Source organism: Vipera ursinii (assembly GCF_947247035.1).
Source record: "Vipera ursinii genome assembly, chromosome: 2".
NCBI classification, from domain to species: domain Eukaryota; kingdom Metazoa; phylum Chordata; class Lepidosauria; order Squamata; family Viperidae; genus Vipera; species Vipera ursinii.
In genome coordinates, this window is record NC_139513.1 from 99,813,316 (window position 1) to 99,831,622 (window position 18,307).

General features: G+C 36.8%; 1 protein-coding gene across 1 annotated transcript in view; it reads left to right on the plus strand.

Annotated features, from left to right (window-relative positions):
• The first annotated feature begins 564 nt into the window (after nt 1-564).
• Nucleotides 565-18,307, plus strand: part of LCP2 (lymphocyte cytosolic protein 2) — a 51,945-nt gene continuing 34,202 nt past the window's right edge. The window contains exons 1-4 of the mRNA XM_083351108.1: nt 565-785; nt 7,605-7,667; nt 8,063-8,109; nt 17,818-17,883. Of these exons, the coding sequence (XP_083207234.1) occupies nt 708-785; nt 7,605-7,667; nt 8,063-8,109; nt 17,818-17,883 (254 nt within the window). The 5' untranslated portion in view covers nt 565-707. The remainder of the gene's footprint in view (nt 786-7,604; nt 7,668-8,062; nt 8,110-17,817; nt 17,884-18,307) is intronic.

Consider the following 18,307-nt stretch of genomic DNA (forward strand, 5'->3'; position numbering starts at 1 on the left):
TACAGTGGGTCAACATAATCTTTCAGCATTATCTTACTTTATTTTTTTTTATTTTTTGGCTGTCTTTCCTTTGCTAAAGAGGACTGGAGATATTTACAAACTGTCTTGTCACCCAGAGCAGGATGGTTATATTAATTACAAGACAAGTATCAAATTTTGAAATGCTATTTCACATACACAATAAATTTCATTCAAATGATTCTGAGAGAGGAATAGATGAAAACAGATTCTGGCTTCTTTATTTCCTATTTATATCTGATTTCCCCCCCTCCCTTTTTTTAAAAAAAAAATAATGAATTCAAAAAGAATTCTGCAGCCTCAATTCCTAGCTTCTTGCATTTGAGCAGAACAATGTCTTTTCTCAAGGGTAACATGATTTTCAGGACTTCTTTTGCAACAATGGAATTGAACCACCTTATTTCCTTATTTATGAATTTAGCTTCAAAAAAGGAAGTGGTGAAGCTGAGCTACTTGATGAGAGGTTTTCTGAGAAAGAGACAGTTCGCTCATACCGGAAGCTTTGCCGTCTTCAGTTGCAGCACACTTTGGAGGAAAGCCCAAACCTAGGAGTTCAATTTTAATTTTAAATTAATTCTGTGGATCTGCTGTATTTTTTTCTCTCTGTTGCTGCTGGGAAGATATCCTATGGTGTGTCACAGCCAAAGGTTAACATGTTTTGCTTCCTAACTGACTAACCAGAAACAGAAATGGATTTACGAAGCACGCCCTATCGTTCTGAAGTGGCCCACTGGTCGCCCAGTGACTTGGCAGACTACTTTAGGAGGGTAAGTTTCATTTTAGTTGAACAGTTTCAACCTTACCATTTCCAATTGGGTTCCCAATTTTCTTAATCGGAAAGTCTGAGTTTCTGTCTGTTTTCCTCCTCCACATTTTTCCATACATATATATTTTATGTAATTTCAGCTTTCCAAAATAATCCTTCCCGAAGAATTCCACCTCTTAGCTTGCATCTAGGGAGACACAGATTTATTATTATTATTATTATTATTATTATTATTATTATTATTATTATTATTATTATTATTATCATCATTATCATTATCATTATCATTATCATTATTATCTGTTACACTCTCTCCACTTATTTGTAATAAGAGCCTAGAATTCTACCGATTGGCAATAAAGCCACATGGCTTCTCTGTATAATTAGAGTGAACGACTACCATTCCAGATTCAAAGTTACAAGTGGCCAGATTATTTACATCCAATCTGTATCATAATCTGAATCTATCTTGGCCTTAATGGCAAGGCTAATTCTTTTTTTTTTCTCTCTCTCTCTTGGCCTACACATTCTACAGAGAGAGGCAGCATTTCGGCCTCAAAGCAAAGCTTGAGGCTTAGCTGACTTTTGATTTGAATGTCCACAGTTAAAGGCTTTAAAGCAAAAGACACATTTCTCACCATTCTCCATGGGGATTAATACTTGCCCAGAAAAAGAGGTATCTGGTTGTGCTTTGTCAAGTTCTTTGAGAAGGCTTTCTTGCATAGCCTGGTGTTTTAGCTTTTTTACTATTGGAAGAAGGATATGAATCAAATTGTAAAGAGCTATTGCTGTGCTAAGGAGAGGACACATATACAATCACACATTGGTGCTCTCCTTTCAGTGTAATGCTGCTTATGTTTCTCGTAAAATGCCATCTCTCCTTCCACCAAATTGAATTAAGAGTGTGCATAGATTGTGTCGTATACTGCAGAGCTTTGAACATAGCCAATACTGGGCAGCATTAAAAACAGTTTAACTCCAGAAATAGTTTGTGGTCTCACTAAATTTCCTCCTATTCCTCCATCCCTTTATGTCAATCACTCTTCTCTCTTTAAAATCATGTTAAGTATGATAAGTGAGTAGGTGCTACATAGACACCCCAAATAGTAGCCACACAGCCACACAGGCTCAGCTTGATGAAGTTTTCAGGAGACACAGTGCTTCCTGCCTTGAACTCCACTATGTGGCTACGACAACTTAATTTATTTTTCCTACAACTCATAGCAATGTGCTTTCGCAGATGAATATCATGTTAGCTAGCAGTCACACAGAAGTTAAACCAAGTGGCAGACTTCATTAGAGAAGAGTAGAGACAGCAGGAAAACTTGCAATTACACTACCTTGGACTTACAGGTCTTCTAGCTTTGACAGATTCAATTAGTCTCTTTCAGCTTTATTATACCCCCAGGCAACAGTCAAGAATAAATCAAGCTCCAGTGACAACTTTGCAATGGCCCAGCAACAGACTACAACTCTCTGTAGTTCCAATGAATGTACAGATTAAGCCCTTTGTCAAACTGGAAGATAGATTTCTTGTTCTTTTTTTTTTTAACTAACTGCTTTAGTATGCCCTTCTTGCACTGCCTTTACAGAGTTGTGATCTATACTCTTTTTATGAAAAATATCAGCAGACAACCAGGTTTTGCCTAAAATATCTGGTCTTGCACCATCAACTTTTGCACAAAATATTGCACACAAAATATTGCACAACGCCACAAAATATTGGGGTTGCTGAAAGAGCTTGATTTTCATGCCCTTTGCATCTTAAAAGCCAAATTTCTTTCACGTGGTTCTCCATTACAGCATGAGTTTAGAGTATTAATAGTGATCGTCTTTCTTCTCAGCTCTTACCTGTTTCTTTAAGTGGAGGTGGTGGGGGCTGAACTTGCAAACTTTTGAATGTAGCATTCATTCCACTAGCTTCCTCCAAAATTATGCTAACCATATTTTCTTGGAATAAACGAAGGACAAATCTAAAAAGGGCACAAATCTGAAAGAGATTCATAAGGATAAAAAAAAATCAAATGTATATATTTGTAACTTTGCCTTACAACAGACAGTCTAAGAGCAAGATCAAGAAAATAAAAAAATAAAGAAATCTAAAACCTGAAATATAGGATTGTCGTTTCTAATAAAGGGCATCTGGTCACTGTATCCAAAATACACCAAGGATTCAGATAAAAGTAGTGTTCTTTTTAAAATAAGAGTAAAAAAAATCGCTGTAAGCCACTCAAAGACATTGGTGGCTATATAAATAGAAATAAATAAATGAGAAAGAAACAGATAAGCAAAGACAAAAATCTTACACAGTACCAGATTTCTCCAACTTGACCATTCCAGCTGAAGATTTCTCCTTCATAAAGGAACATACAATAAACATTTGTATGCAAACCCTTATCTAGGTGAATACATATATGTGTGAGTATCTATAACTGGCATGGAAAGGCTAGTATGTTGAATTAATATATACATATGATATAAATTAAAATTAACTGCCTATACAGTAAAATACCATATTTATAAAATTAATTGATCCTCAGTCTGCCAGCCCTTCTGTGTATACAAATTGCTGTCTCACACAGAAGCACAAAAGTGCATACACACACACACACACACACACAGAGAGAGAGAGAGAGAGAGAGAGAGAGAGAGAGAGAGAGTCTTATATTCTCTTCCAAAAGAAATAATAAAAAGGAAGGAACAAGGTAGAATAGGATGGAGAAAGGATATCTCTGCTCGGATGGAAAGAGAAAAATGGAAGAAAATTGGATAAAGGAAAGAAGGAAGCCTTGTATCGCTGTTTACTAACGTTAACTGGTGATTTGCTAATTTTTCAGTTTGCCAGTTTTTCAGAGTTAGACTCTGTTGTCATCTGCACTTGGCTGTTCCTTTGTTTGGAACAGATTCTTCAACTACAGCAGGGGTGTCAAACTCAATTTCATTGAGGGCCGCATCAGTATTGTGGTTGCCCTCAAGGGGCCAGGTGAGTATGGCCAAGGTGGGCGTAGCCTATTGGGTGGGCGTGGCTAGAGTGCATATGGCCTACTGGGTGGGCGTGGCCAGCTCTACATCGTTCACATCAAGGGTGCTTATGGGGGCCTGGACAGGAGTGGGACAGATCTGAGGGTCTCTGGCAAAAGGAGGGTCTCTGGGCCAGGGCCAAGGCAGTGGGGGCCGTTCCTTCACTGTTTCCAGGATGGCTTTGCGGGCCGCATGAAACCACTTCACGGGCCGGATCTGGCCCCCGGGCCTTGTGTTTGACATGTCTGAACTACAGTATTGTCTTCAGCAGAATGTAGGATGATCTCAACACCTTCCCCTCCCTTCCTGAATTTGTAAATAATTATCTGAAGAAAGAGCTTTATTTTTCTATCAGTAAATACCATAAATGTGGTTCCAAAACCAAAATTACACAGGCATTCGACTATTTTATTTCTAGTGCTCTGTTGCAACACTTTTTAAAGCCCCATTGTGCACTTCTTTTGTGACAACACTGTCTTGTACTTCATAAACAAAAACCTTCTTCTTGTGTCCCTTGGGCTAATTCCACCAAGTGGCTCTGCCTCGGTGGAATCCTTTCTGCATCTATAACTTTGTGCATCTGGATTCTCACTCTTTTCCTAGTGGGAATGTAAAGTATGACTGGAGGCCTTGTCTCCCAGATGGTTAATGTAAGAAATTTTATTTCTGTGGATGTACCTTCTACTTTTTAGCAGCGTGGATTGCTAGAAATAGAGCAGTTGCTTGTTGTGAGGTGCAAATCTTGTAGTTCAGATATTTCTGAATGTGGGTTGCCCGAATGCCATCCATGCTACCGGGACACATTTAGCATCAGGCCAAATTAGGGACTGAACTTTTCAGTACATTGATGTTTAATGCATTAGAAAATTCTGAACTGAATTGATCAGCAATAGGTTGCTTTGCAAAATCCTATTCAACTTTTGGACCTTCCTGCAGCTTTAACTTGCCACATTTCCAACTTAGTGATCAATCGTGCAATCAGCAATGTGAAACGCTGCTGCAAGCCCATCTTAGTCTTTTCTTTTCTAGTATTAGATCACCTCTTGAGTAACTGTAATGAAGTAGTTTCCTTCGATGTTCTTTTTTTTGGTCCTATCAGTACTTTTCACCTTAAGCAACATGCTCAGTCCTTACAGACAAAGGTCAATCACTTCCTGTGCCTAATCCTGACTGATTTTCTTATTGCCTCAAATTAAAATATAAAAGCTGTCTTTGGTCTAATTGTTTTGGATTACCAGCCTGTGTCAAATTTACCAGTCATAGACAAGACCCTTTGATGGGTAGTATCAACATTACTTGATTCCTAAATGATATTCTTTAGGAATATCAAGATATTTATTATTTTTGTATTTTCCCCAGTTAGTGTCTAAAATAATTTTGAGAGATAAACTGCTTGATTGACCTATGCCATACCTATCTTGGTCCTGTTGTGACTTGTGTCATGGGGGGACTTCTCTTAGTCTATTATTTTTATAATAGCATTGAGAACAGAAAAACCTTTCTAGGCCATGAGTTTGTGTGAGTGCTATACTTATTGTAAAGTGCTGTAAAGCACTATGGAGTGGTACATACTGTAAGTCTAAGTGTTATTGCTATTATGCTTTAGTTACTGTCTTGCTAGAGGGCGGGACTCTGATTTTGTATTGAGAATTATTGTATGCATTTATGATCTCTAAGCAGGGATCCATTTTATCCCTCTGGCTAAGATTTATGCTTCTGGAAACAAATTTCAGCAAGGATATGAATGAGATGCTCTGTGTTTTGGTTCAAGAAGAGAGAAATTTTCGTCAGTCAGGAATCTTTAATGAATTCAGTGTTCGCTGTAATGATTGTAATGTAAGCTGTAATAAATTTACTGAATTCATTGAAAACTGAGTTTAAATTTAGAAAAAAAAACAGAACATCGTTTTTATATCTTGGTTTACTGTATGCACAGTTTGTCTGAGCTTAAGTCTTAACATATCCAGTTAGCATAATGAGAACAAAAGGTCTTCAAAGTTTACGAGAGGGATTTTTTTTTCCCCAGCACGATTTGTGAGAAGCCCTTTCTTAACCAAACTTAAGTAGCTACATGGTTTCAATTCAAACCATCATCCAGCAGTTCCCATTGTTGGAAGAAATTTTTGTGGATGAACATCAGTCTCTTGATGCATGTGCAAAATACACTTTTTGCTTGTGGGTATCCTGGAGAAAGCATTAAGACAATATAAAGTAATAACTACCTTAGTTACTTCTTCAGTTCAGTGAGAAGAATTATGTTGCCTCTGTAGTGTGACACACCTCCTCAGCTTGAGATCACAGTCACTAGCAAAGGCCTAATGAGATTGTTCTGCACTCAGATTTGCTTTTAGTTGGTCAGATAATGGCTATACACAGGAGAAACCATTAAAAATATTATCAATATTTCTACACTTTTGCAATCAAACTCTGGATAGTATACAGCAAAGCAAACAAGACAACTCAAACTAAAGCAATTACAGAATATGAATTAGTATACTAATTAATATAATGAATCTCACTATTATTCAAAGCCATAGGCATGATAGAATAGAACAGTTATCAATTGCCTTAGGGCAGGGGTGTCAAACTCGCAACATCACGTTACATATCATGATTTTTTTCCATTGCCGGCAATGGGGTAGGCGCGGTTTCGCCATGACGCATCTGGCCCGCGGGCCAGCAGTTTGACATCCCTGCCTTAGGGAGAACCAGGAAGGATGGAGCCAAATGCTAGCTAAGGAATTCTGGGAGTTGAAGTCCATACACCTGAAAGTTGCTGAGTTTGAAAAATACTGCTTTAGAGAGAGTACTGAAAAAACCTGCTTCCTGACCCACATTGGGTGTACCTTTTAAGGGTGTAGGAACCTCAGCAAGCTTTCACTAGATATTCAGACATGATGGGTAGACTCATATTGGCAAGGTGGTTCCTGATATATCTGGATATGTTATGCCATTTGCAGTGTTATAAGTGATACTTTAACAACTCTGCAGTAGCAAGCTGGCTCTGTCAGAAGTTTAGCAGTTGCATTCTGCACCAGATGTGAGTTGTCTCCAAAGGCAGATCCAGATAGAACACCTTGCAGTAATCCAGATGTGTACTGTTCAAGGTGCAAGTTATCTTTGTTAGAACATCCGGACTGAACATTAGCCAAAGTTGGGAAAAGCCCCCTTCAACCTGCTCTTTTAAAAGAAAACAAACCAATCAAATAGAAAAGCAGATATATTAATAGGGATTTTCTAAGGCTAAATCAGTTGTGAAACCGTACAAATTATGAAACTGTAGAAGATGAACTGCTACTTAAACAGCAATAAAAAAGAAAAAAAATCACATAGCACTCTTCTCACTGTGAGTAGTTACGATATTAGAGCTAAAATTACATGATCTCTTCTGCAATTAAGGTTTATTTTTAAAATTAAAAAACTCTATCAGATTAGATCAGTATTTGAAAGCTTTGACAAATTGCGTCTTTAGCCTTTCAGTTCACAATGATGAAACAGCCTTGAATACTACTGTCTGACTACTAACATTATAGAAAGAAATTATGCAATCATAACTCCCATTGAAGTTAGTATTATTTCTGAAGAAGCACATCTAATTTGCAGCCATAAATCAATTATGCTTTATTCAGACATTTTAAATCTGGTTACAAATATGCTTGTAATTATTAACAGTACAAGCTTAACAATGTAAAATTGTGCATAACGTCTGAGTTTGATGGTATTTACTCCCCAAAAGTATGAGTAGAGGATGGCAGGCTAACAGTTATTTATCATTAACAATGTTAATTTTCATTTGCAGTTAAACTTCAAGGACTGTGAGAAAGTTGTTCGGAAACTTAACATAACTGGACAAAGATTTCTGGTAAGCTTTTCAATACTTTTATAGACTTACAGAATATAAAGTTGGAAATGGACATAAGGATTATTTAATCAAATTCTCTAGAAAGTTCAGGAACACCATTTAAATCTGGTTACAAATTTTCAGAAAGATATTTCAAAAGATTTAACTTCTTTGGCTAGGCAATCAGTTAATCAATCAACTGTTACTGATGAATAGTAAGTAAGCTAATAAAAACAAAGAGGTATTGGTGAATACTTAGGGAAGAAGATGAAGGGATGAGGAAATAGCATGTGTTACAAGTTACATTTAAGCAAATATCACTCTCATGTGACCATTGCAATTCTATTTCTATTTTATAATAAGTAACCAAAACTATGTCACATGCCTAATTATAGCAGTCTGCATTTTTGTTTCAGAACTTGTCTGAAAATGATATTCAGAAGTTTCCAAAGCTAAAAGTTCCGTAAGTAAATCACATCTATTTTAAAATCTGATTCTGTCACCAGTAATTTGATGCTAAATATGTGGAAAAGAAAACCATCACAATCCAATTAAAAAGAAAACTAATTCCTTGAACACAAGTTCTACTCATGCTCTCTAGATGCTTCCCTCCCCCTCCCCCACTCAAATTGTCTTGCCCTGGATCAGATAAAATTAATTTCCTTTCAATAAAGATGAAGAGATGAGGGGCAGAAAACTACTTCTGAAAGATACAGCAAATGTTGGCCCAAAAAGGAAATATGATTGGAATCTACATGAGAAATAGATACAACCAATAAAACATTGTATTATTTATTTATTTATTTATTTATTTATTGATGGGATTTATATCCCGCCCTATCTCCCGAAGGACTCAGGGCGGCTAACAACAAAACATATAATAAGTACATAAATCAAGATAAAATGAAATTGAGAACATCAGTGCAATAAAAAATTAGAGAATTTAAAAAATGAATTAAAAATACTAAATATAAATTAATTAAAATGCCTGTAAGTCTAGGTCAGCCTGGTGGAACAGGTGTGTTTTGAGGCCGCGGCGAAAGGATTGGAGGTTTTGGGCCATCCGAAGCTCAGGGGGGAGCTGATTCCATAGGGTTGGCGCTCCCACAGAGAAGGCCCTCCCCCTGGGGGTCGCCAGCCGACATTAACTAGCTGACGGTACCCTGAGGAGGCCTTCTCTGTGTGAGCGTACTGGACGATGGGAATTTGTTCCCGGCAGCAGATGGTCAGACTCCAAACTAAGTTTATTTATTTATAAATAAGTATACCTAAAATAAAGAACTTGGGTAGAATCTAAGTTGAATTGCATTCAGATTTTATTCAAGTGAGTAAGAATAAGTCATGGACACCTTTTTGTACAAATTACCTTTAAAGCAGTGGACTTAGATGCCATTGATGCCATTATCATTGTCTAACATTTATTATGGAGTAAAAAAAATAGAAATAATGATAAGGTGAAAAAAATAACTTCAAATTTTTATAGCCAAATATAGTGTCCTTTTTTCTTCCTTGTATAAAGCTGGCCATAAAGCTCCAATTTCAATTATATTACAAGAAATGTCAGGAACATCTAAAACTTTCACAATTTTTTTTTTTTACTTTTCACATCAGGGAAGGATAAAAATGCATGGAGAGCAATCAACTGTGTTGGTATAAACTCGATTTAGCTATGCTTCCTTTTCTTATCCACTTCGTTTAATATGTTTTGTTTACTACTTCTTTCTTCTGGTCTATGCATAACACTGCTTATTACCCCAAAAGGGAACAACACGTTGGGTTTGTAAGAATGCATGTCTAAAATTTAATTGTTATCGAGCAAAAAACATTCACTCCTGTCTTCTATGGTAGGCAATTGGCATGAATATATAAATGGCATTATCCACTGATATTTTGACTCATAGGCTTAATGGCTTTTTAAAAAAATAAAAATAAATCATTCTGACACTATTATTGTCCTTGTTTAATTGTTTCAGAAGTGGTGTAGTTATACTGAAGTTCTGCTACATGCATTTTTTAAAAAAAACCTAAATTATCGCTATGGGATCTTTGCAAATTCACACAACAATTTATTGAGGTTGTTTCGGTACATTTAGGGAATATAAATAATCTTCTGGTACAAACGCAACACTCTGTAAAATTCCAATTTCTGAAATACTGTATGTCATAACTGTCCCTGGTTGCTCCGAATATATCCCAGAACTGTTCAGGCATCCTAGGCAAAACCATTTCTGGATGAGAATTCTGAAAATTTTAGTATCAATATATATTAAGGGCTCCAGGATGTGGAGTGGTGTAGTACATGAACGCTTGCTTGATCATTTCTGCAATATTTTGATATTGTTTTTCCTTTCAGTGGCATGTGTTTTCCTGTCTCAGCTTTACCATCTAAAATAGCTTCAAGATCACATGTTTTGCAACACACAATATCATCTTCTTTTATTACCGCCCACATATTGGTTCTCTTCCTCCCCATTTATAGTTCTTTTGCTTTTTGTCTCAACCATCTTGACAGTGGCCATGTTAACAGTAGGAGGAAGAATGTAACTGAGAAAGAATTACTGTTTTTCATTGGCCTTATTCAGGAAGTATTCAGACTGACCAATCAGAGGTTCAGATTGACTTTGCTTTAGATAATGGAAAATGCTCTGGGAAAGCTTTGTTGGTGTCTGCCCGTAATAGAATAACACAGAACATGAGAATCATACTTGTGCCACAAATATTCTGTGGGATTTGATTAACATGTATGAACTAGGTCAAATAGAAATGACAGGAGACCTGCAAGAAACCTGTTTATTGCATGAGGTTTTGAAGCCCTGTACATACATGGCATGGCATAAATCATGTGAACTCATGTTCTGTATTATTACATTGTGGTCCCTATTTGTTCTCTGTTCATGTTTTGCTTTATTCTGGCAGATTGCCAGATGCATAAAATACGTCGTGTTTTGCAGGCAGATTGACAAATGCAAAAGAGTGCATTGCATGTGGCCTTACAAATAGTGTTGCTGTTGCTCTTTCAGGTTGCTAAATATAAAAACTATGTTGCTTTAAAATAATAGAAAATACTTGTAGCTCGGGTTTTAGATTTTGGCAGTGATTTGCTCTCCAAGCTTATTTCAATTTATTTTCTGAATATTTTGTTACCAGTCTAGGTAATATCATCAGCAGGATTTTCCTGTCCTATTCTCCTTAGCTTATAAAACTCTTGCATCCCAGTGTGGTCAGTTGGTCATGTCATTGGTTGTTTCTTTGGAGCTATATTTAAATTTTGAGCAGCTGATTGGTTCTCTTGTTGACTGATCATTTGAATGGTCTGCTTCCTTATGTATTCATATGCTGGATCTAGATCAATATGGTTGTAACTGCTCCTTTGGTGGAATGCCAGGACTCAATAAATTCACCTGTGTGGCAGGTGTTGGCATGCCCAATGATTTTTGTTCCTTCCCAATCAAACTGGTGTTTTTTTTTATTATCAATGTGGTTTGAGATCAGGGATTAGTGGTCATGCCATTTTAACTGCTGGTTGATGTTCATGAACCCTTGTTTTCAACATTGGTTTATTTGGGATCTTTCTCAAGATCTTTCTCAACTTCATGGTTTTGCCTCCAGTTCTGAAGTTCTCTAGTGATCACTGTTCCTACTTAGTTCCCAAGCCCAAGTGAGGATATTGATGTTGACTTAGGATGCCTTAGTTTATCTACTGAGAAACTGCTGAATAGCTGGATGGCTGGCAACTACTATATATATGTTTCTCCCAACTTCTCTTGGGGAATGAAATTCCAAAATCATCTGGAGGGCAGGAAAACAAATAATTGCAAGTCTGGGGACATGGAGAACTAGGAACTGAATAGCTACTAATCCAAGAGCTAGAATCTGAAACTTCTGTCCATAAAGAAGGCATGCTATGGGTACCATCAGCTAGGGAACCTAAATTTGGTAGGTCCCAGAAGATGTCCCTTCTTTGCTGTGGTGCCTGCCTTTTGGAACATCCTTTCCTCTGAAACTAGACTTGTCCCGTCTCTTTTGATTTTTCAAAAAACTAGTTATGCTTCTAGGCCTGGGGCTCCCAGGAACCAGAGATTTGTCTTGATGGCTCCATTGCTAAGGTGGTCATTTTTAATCTTCGCCTTGCCTATAGTTAGTACTTTTGTTTTTATGAGGTTTATTACTGTCGCTTTTTATATTTTTTACCTGTTTTTATAATGGCTGTTTAATAAATGTTTATGTGCTGAGTCACCTGTTGTAAGATGGCTATATACATCTGATTAAATAAATAAAGTCTTTATTATACCAATACTGTAAGTGATAGCACAGTTAGGATATAAACAGTTGAGCCTTTGTTTCCTTATCCTCATTCTTTCCTTATCCTCATTCCTTATCCTCATACCAAGATATGTAGACATAGAAAAAGAAAGGAAGTAGAGAATAGAGGAACTGGAGGAAGGGAGAAGAGGAACTTCTCCATTGAGCATTTCTGTGTGTTTTAACTTAAGAATGTTAAGTCAATTGCCTCTTTAAATCTGCTGACTCTAAAATTCTGCTGTTTTGAAGTGTGAGTATTAAGGTTCTGAGAAAAAGCTACTGAACGGTTCAAAAAGCATGGTGGGCTCTTTCATTAGACCACTGAAGCTTATCCAGCCTTTCAAAAAATTTAGACAACTTCTGCTTGGATTCAGTATGTGGTTGATCTTGGCAGCTTCCTCACCAGGGATTTATATCAATTTACAACATCATCCAGCCATTGCTATGGTGCTATCAGGTCTGCCTTGATTGATAGTGATTTATGAAATGTGCCCTGTTGGGGGGAAAAAACAACCTCTTAGCATTTGCTTTATATTGTGTGTTTGCTTACCTAATTTATATAGCCACCCATCTCACTTTTGGATGACACCAGGTGGCTTACAATAAAGCAAATAAAAACATAAAACACATAATATAAAAAAATACAAAAACACAGAGCAGCTGGGCATGATCTAAGCTATCATGTTATCCATCTCCTAGCCTCCCCCCCTCCCCCGGTCAGGGCAGTACAGATGTTGAGAATTGAAATCCATTCCTCCACAGGTTCAGAGTCTGAGAGTCACAAAGTAAAAGAAAAGGGATGGAAAGGGTTGTGGGAAAAGAATGTGGTCACTCTAAATCTTGCTAGAGGAGAGATTATGTTGTTTCTCTCTCACTGGAAAATACTTTCCTTGGCTGATCTTCATTTTTTTTCAGGGCCAGGAAAATCAAAAGCACATCCTTCCTTTGCCATTCTTCTGATATAAACCCTTGATCTGGATTCCTCACATTTCTGGGCTCTCGTAACCCTAGCGGAGGCAATTTCCTAAAGTTGTTGCTTGTCATCAGTCTCAAAAATCTTTTCTCTTTTTAAAAAGCTTCGGTGCAAGGCAGGAAATGCAAGGAGAAACAACACAGGTTTCCTTTTGCATAACCACATTGTCTTGCTGATTGGGTGAGGGCCCATTAATATGAATTCTACATTACCTGACTCTTGTTTGATACGCTGTTGGATGATGGCTTTCTTTCAGGTAAGAGCAGAAGATAGCAAGGTTGCCCACCTGGTAAGAACAGGATGCAGTGGGTGTGTAGGTTTTTAATTTTAATTCCCTCTCTCCCTCTGCTCTTTTGTGGCTTGTATGTTTGTTAGTCATCTAGCCTCAAAGTTCATTCAACCTTTTCATACTGCTAGTAGGAAACTGCTTTCCATTGCCACCTTACTGGGCCATTTATACTATGATCACAGGATCCCCATCATGTGACCAAAGCTAGACAAAGTATTCCAAGTGTGTCTTACCAAAGCAGTGTAAAGGGATATTAACACTTTGTGTGATCTTGATGCTCTGACTCTGTTGATGCAGCCTAGGACTGTATTGGTCTTTTTGGCAGCTGTGACATAGTGCTGGCTCATACTTAAGTGATTGTGAACTAAACCTCCTAGGTCCCTCTCACAGTTACTGCTGTTGAACCAGGCACCACCAGTTCTATTCCTGTGCCTTTTTTGTTTGTTTAAGTGTAAAACCTTGTTTTTCTCAACACTGAATGGCATTTTGTTGGATAGTGCTCAGTGATCAAGCCTGTTAACATATTGACCCTATGTTCTAAAGTATTGGGTATTCCCCCCAGATTGGTGTCGTCTGCAAATTTGATGAGTTCCCCTTCTATCCCTTTTTCTAAACCATTTATGAAGATGTTGAAGAGTATACATAAATAAAATAAAGGTGAGATGTAAATGATTGAATGAACAAACAAATGAATAAACGGATGAACAAATGAATCAAATCGATCAATCAATCAATCAATCAATCAGGGTGGCACCACTTTTGCAAAATTAGATTTGGCGCAGGCCTATCAGCAACTACCTGTTGATGAGGCCACGGCTGCAGCATAGACAATTGTGACCCACAGGGGGGCTTTCAGAGTAAAGCGCTTGCAATTTGGGGTCAGGGTAGCCCTGGGCATTTTTCAGGGAATCATGGAACGCACACTCAAAGGAATTCCAGGAGTTTGCCCCTACTTTGACGACGTGCTTATTGCCAGAGAATCCACAGAAGTGCTAGCAAGGAGGCTCTACCCAGCCCAGTGGGCAAGCTGGTAGGCCAGGACGTGCCTGGCTCCCCCAGGCATTCCACAAGGCCATGCAAACCTGCTTTTCTGAAAGATTTTGTTCTGTAATAATAAAGCTATAATGTTGTATGTACCTTGTATTTAATGCTGACCTACAAGATTGTAATGGACAATGGAGCTATAATGTTTTAAGTACTTTATTGTGCTGCTAAGTGGAACCTATTCACACCAGTGTTAAGTCTTTGTATTGCTGTAATTGCTTTCTATTGTTGCTATAGTGTTGTTCGTTCTAAGGGGGGGAGGGGTGTAATGTATTGGGCTTGCTTGTTAACACCACGTGGTAATGGCTGGTAGGTTGCTAGAGCAGGGAGCTAGCTAACACTTTCAGCATCTCAGACAACCCGTCTCCAGCACTGCTATTGGTTGCCCCTAGGCGGCAATAGGTTGCTTCAAACCAATAGGCAGCCGCCTAGGGGCCAAGGTATAAATTGCTGCAGCTGCAGCCCTGTTCTCTAGTTCAGATCCTGCAAGAAATAAACCATGCTCTTTGCTGAACTCACTCGCCTCGTCTTCATTCCTGTGCAACGAACCCAGTACACAACAGTTTAAATTCATAGTCACATGGGTACTTTGACAGAATGAATAGATTTTATGAATCTCCAATCCATCAAGTCTTGCAGAAGTTGCTTGAGTTCTTTCCTTTCCTTTTTTTAAGGAGGCCTGAATCTAGATTGCTAGCAAAAATTAGCTTGAAAAGCTACAGTAACATGTATCTTTATGAGGCTGTAGGTTGCAAAATCAATTAGCTAAAGGATTCCCCAATAAAACTCAGTTTAAGTCAAAATTTAAGTTGATAAATGCAAACACTTGTCATAAGAAGAATTAATCCAGGTTCAAATCCCTCTATTCAGGCTATTTCTACATGAATCTGGACAAGTCTATTTTCTGGAGTCTAACTTCAAAAGAAGCTTAAGAGAGGGAAGTGGCAGTGAACTACAGTGAAGACAAGGGTAGGAAGTTTTGTGCTTCCTGTGCATCTCCTAAGCTTTAGTGATTTTTTTAAAAAAATCTGAAATATGCTGCATTGGTAAAAACTGCACTATACAAACAATAACCTCTTGATCGGTCATGATGCAATAATACTTCATGCATAAATGTATAGTTCTGCATTTATGACCACTTTATAAACCATTAAAAAGCTAAAAGGGAAGAAAACATTGAAAGAGAAATTTGGTCTTACCAGTTCCTTCTTTATAAAAATATTTTTTAATTTAATTTAATTTAAAAGATTACTTAACACTTGCATTTTGACTAACCTTTTCCTACGCAAAAATAAAATTAAACCAAAATCGGAGAGTTTTTTTTTTAAAAAAAGGTGACAGTGGTTTTTGAAATAGTTTAATGCTCAATTTCATATATACAGTGAGAATGTAGGAGGGTTGACCTTTAAATTACAGCTGCCTCTGCCTCTTTTTATTTATTTTTATTTAATTTACTGGAGATTGAAGGCTTACCATCTAATTCCAACTATAGATCCTTGCTTGTTACTCTCTTTACAAGCCAAGATCATATCCAAACACAATCCTCCAAAGAAACCTGGCTTATTTTTCAAAGCAAAATCAACAGCTTTTATTGCATTAAATATGATCTATATACATTTATGAGGGTAGATTTTGCAGGACATTGTTGGGCGGTGGGAATTAAAAACCTCTAATCCAAATATCTTCCTAGGGAAAACAAAGCACAAATATGTCATTGTGGAGTCAAAAAGTCAAAATCAAAAAACAGTTTTCCAAGGAAATTAAAACTGTTATATCAGTAAATACAATGTGTCTTGTTAATGCATTCTAGAATTATATCTAGTTAAAATATGATTTCACTTCAGATTTAATATCTAATATACTGAGATGAACATTCACAGCTATGAGAAAGAACTTTGCTGAATATTGAAGAAAGATACAGCAGACATTTTATCTGGGAACTTAAAATAGGAGATATGCAGCAATGGCATAATTAAACCACATACTGTAGGTCCATAACAGCAGTTTAACCAAATCCAAGCAATAATTGATTTCATATATGCAATACATCATGTAGCAAATACAAATAAGCTTTCTCAGGGAGTCTAAATGTTTATTTATTTATTTATTTATATTAATCCCATTTATATCCCGCCCTTCTCCGAAGACTCAGGGCGGCTTACAATCTAAGAAGCACAAATCAATGTGCTTAGCAGTTTATAAATACTAAATATTGGTTGTAGGATAAAGAAGGAGGAACCAACAAAATATAACTTTTCTACTTTTCCATATAGGCATAAAAATATAGATTTTCACTCTGTATTTTCACAGACACACACAGACACACATGCACAAAGTGAAGACCTTAGTAGAACCCATATTAACACTGACATAAATGCCTTTCTTCTCATCTTTAAAGGTTTCTTATCTAAATTCATCATGGTTTAAACATTTAAACATACAAATAGTTTATACTGCATAAATACCACTGTTCTCAACTAATATTTGTATTATGTAATGTATTATCGGCATCATATAACAGTTAATTGTGGGGGAAAACCTCTGTTAATTTAGTTGTTAAAAATTCAGAAGTCCAAGGTTTGCTAATATGCTGAGAAAAGGACTCTGCCTCTTAGCTCCTGCACAACTCTTTGTGGTTCTACTGCCCTATTATACCATAGTTATATCCTAACAGACTCACTGATCTCACTAGGCATGTGAAATACAATGAAATACCTGGCTGCTATGTCTAATCACATATGCCACCACATTCTTTTTGATGTATATGTGTGCCTGTTACTCTCTTGTAATCCCTTCATCTCCAATCTTCCCTCTCTGCAAGAGGAAAAAAAGAAAAAAGTCCAACACAAGACAATTTGTACTGACTAATGGCAATCGTATGATTGAAGGAGGCTGCAAAGGTCATGAATGTGGGCATTGGTGCTAAAGTTATTTTTTCTGCAACATCATAACTTGGAATGGTCACCGAATGAGGCAGTTGCTAAGCAAGGAGCATATATATTTTAATTTACACTAATCTAATCTAAGAAATACTATAACCTCTCCTCTTGTTAAGCCTGTTTTGACCTCCAGTACTATCAGTAAATTATTTTATACCTCAACAAAATATGTCTTGCTTCATACATATCACTAAAAGTTCTATGATTACAAGATTATTTACTCTTATTTATTTCCTTTCCTTCTTATTGCATTAAAGCAATAAGCTTGCCTTACCTTTCAGTAAGTATTATAATTGCATGGTATGCAGGTGATTTAAAATTCATCCAATCCTTTACTATAACTCCATTTAGCAACAGGGTTGTGGATATATATATATATATATATATATATATATATATATATATAAACAGCGTATTGACTTTGTCTTGTACTCTTTTCTTAGAACTCATGATGTAATCATTCTGTTCAATACTGTATGCAAAAAAATAAAATAAAAAATAATGGAATAAATCCAGTTGACAATGAGCACCTTGAACTCCCATTTAAACCATAAGCTAATTTAACATACTATATCCTTTTTAGTATAATGATTGTTTTATTAATAGTTTCTTTTCTCATCTCAGCATTCTAACCAAACTAAGTCAGGAAATAAACCGACATGAAGAAAAAAGAAGCATCTTTCCTAAAAGGTAGGAAGAATTTAGTATATTTCTGTTATAACAATAGTAAATGAAAACTTTCCAGTTAGTTGCTGCCATTAGAGGGCAGGAGAGGATGCACATCCAACTGTTAGGATGAATGGAATGGCTTTCAGCTGTGTTCGCTTGATACAGTGTTAATTGCCAAACCACATCCAAGGAAGGAATAGCAAAAGCAAACTTACTTAAGCTCAATTCATCCAGCATGGATCAAGAGATCAAAATTTAAAACTGCATACGACTGGCATTGCAACAGAACACATTCTATTAAACACCAGCAGAAGTGATTGTGTTAATGACTTGGCACTTACATTCCCTTGAATAGATGCTAGATTTGTTCACCCAATTCAGCTGTACTACTATTATTTATAGGGAGAAATTACCAGTACTTTCATTCTTGGTTAGCGCCCTGAAT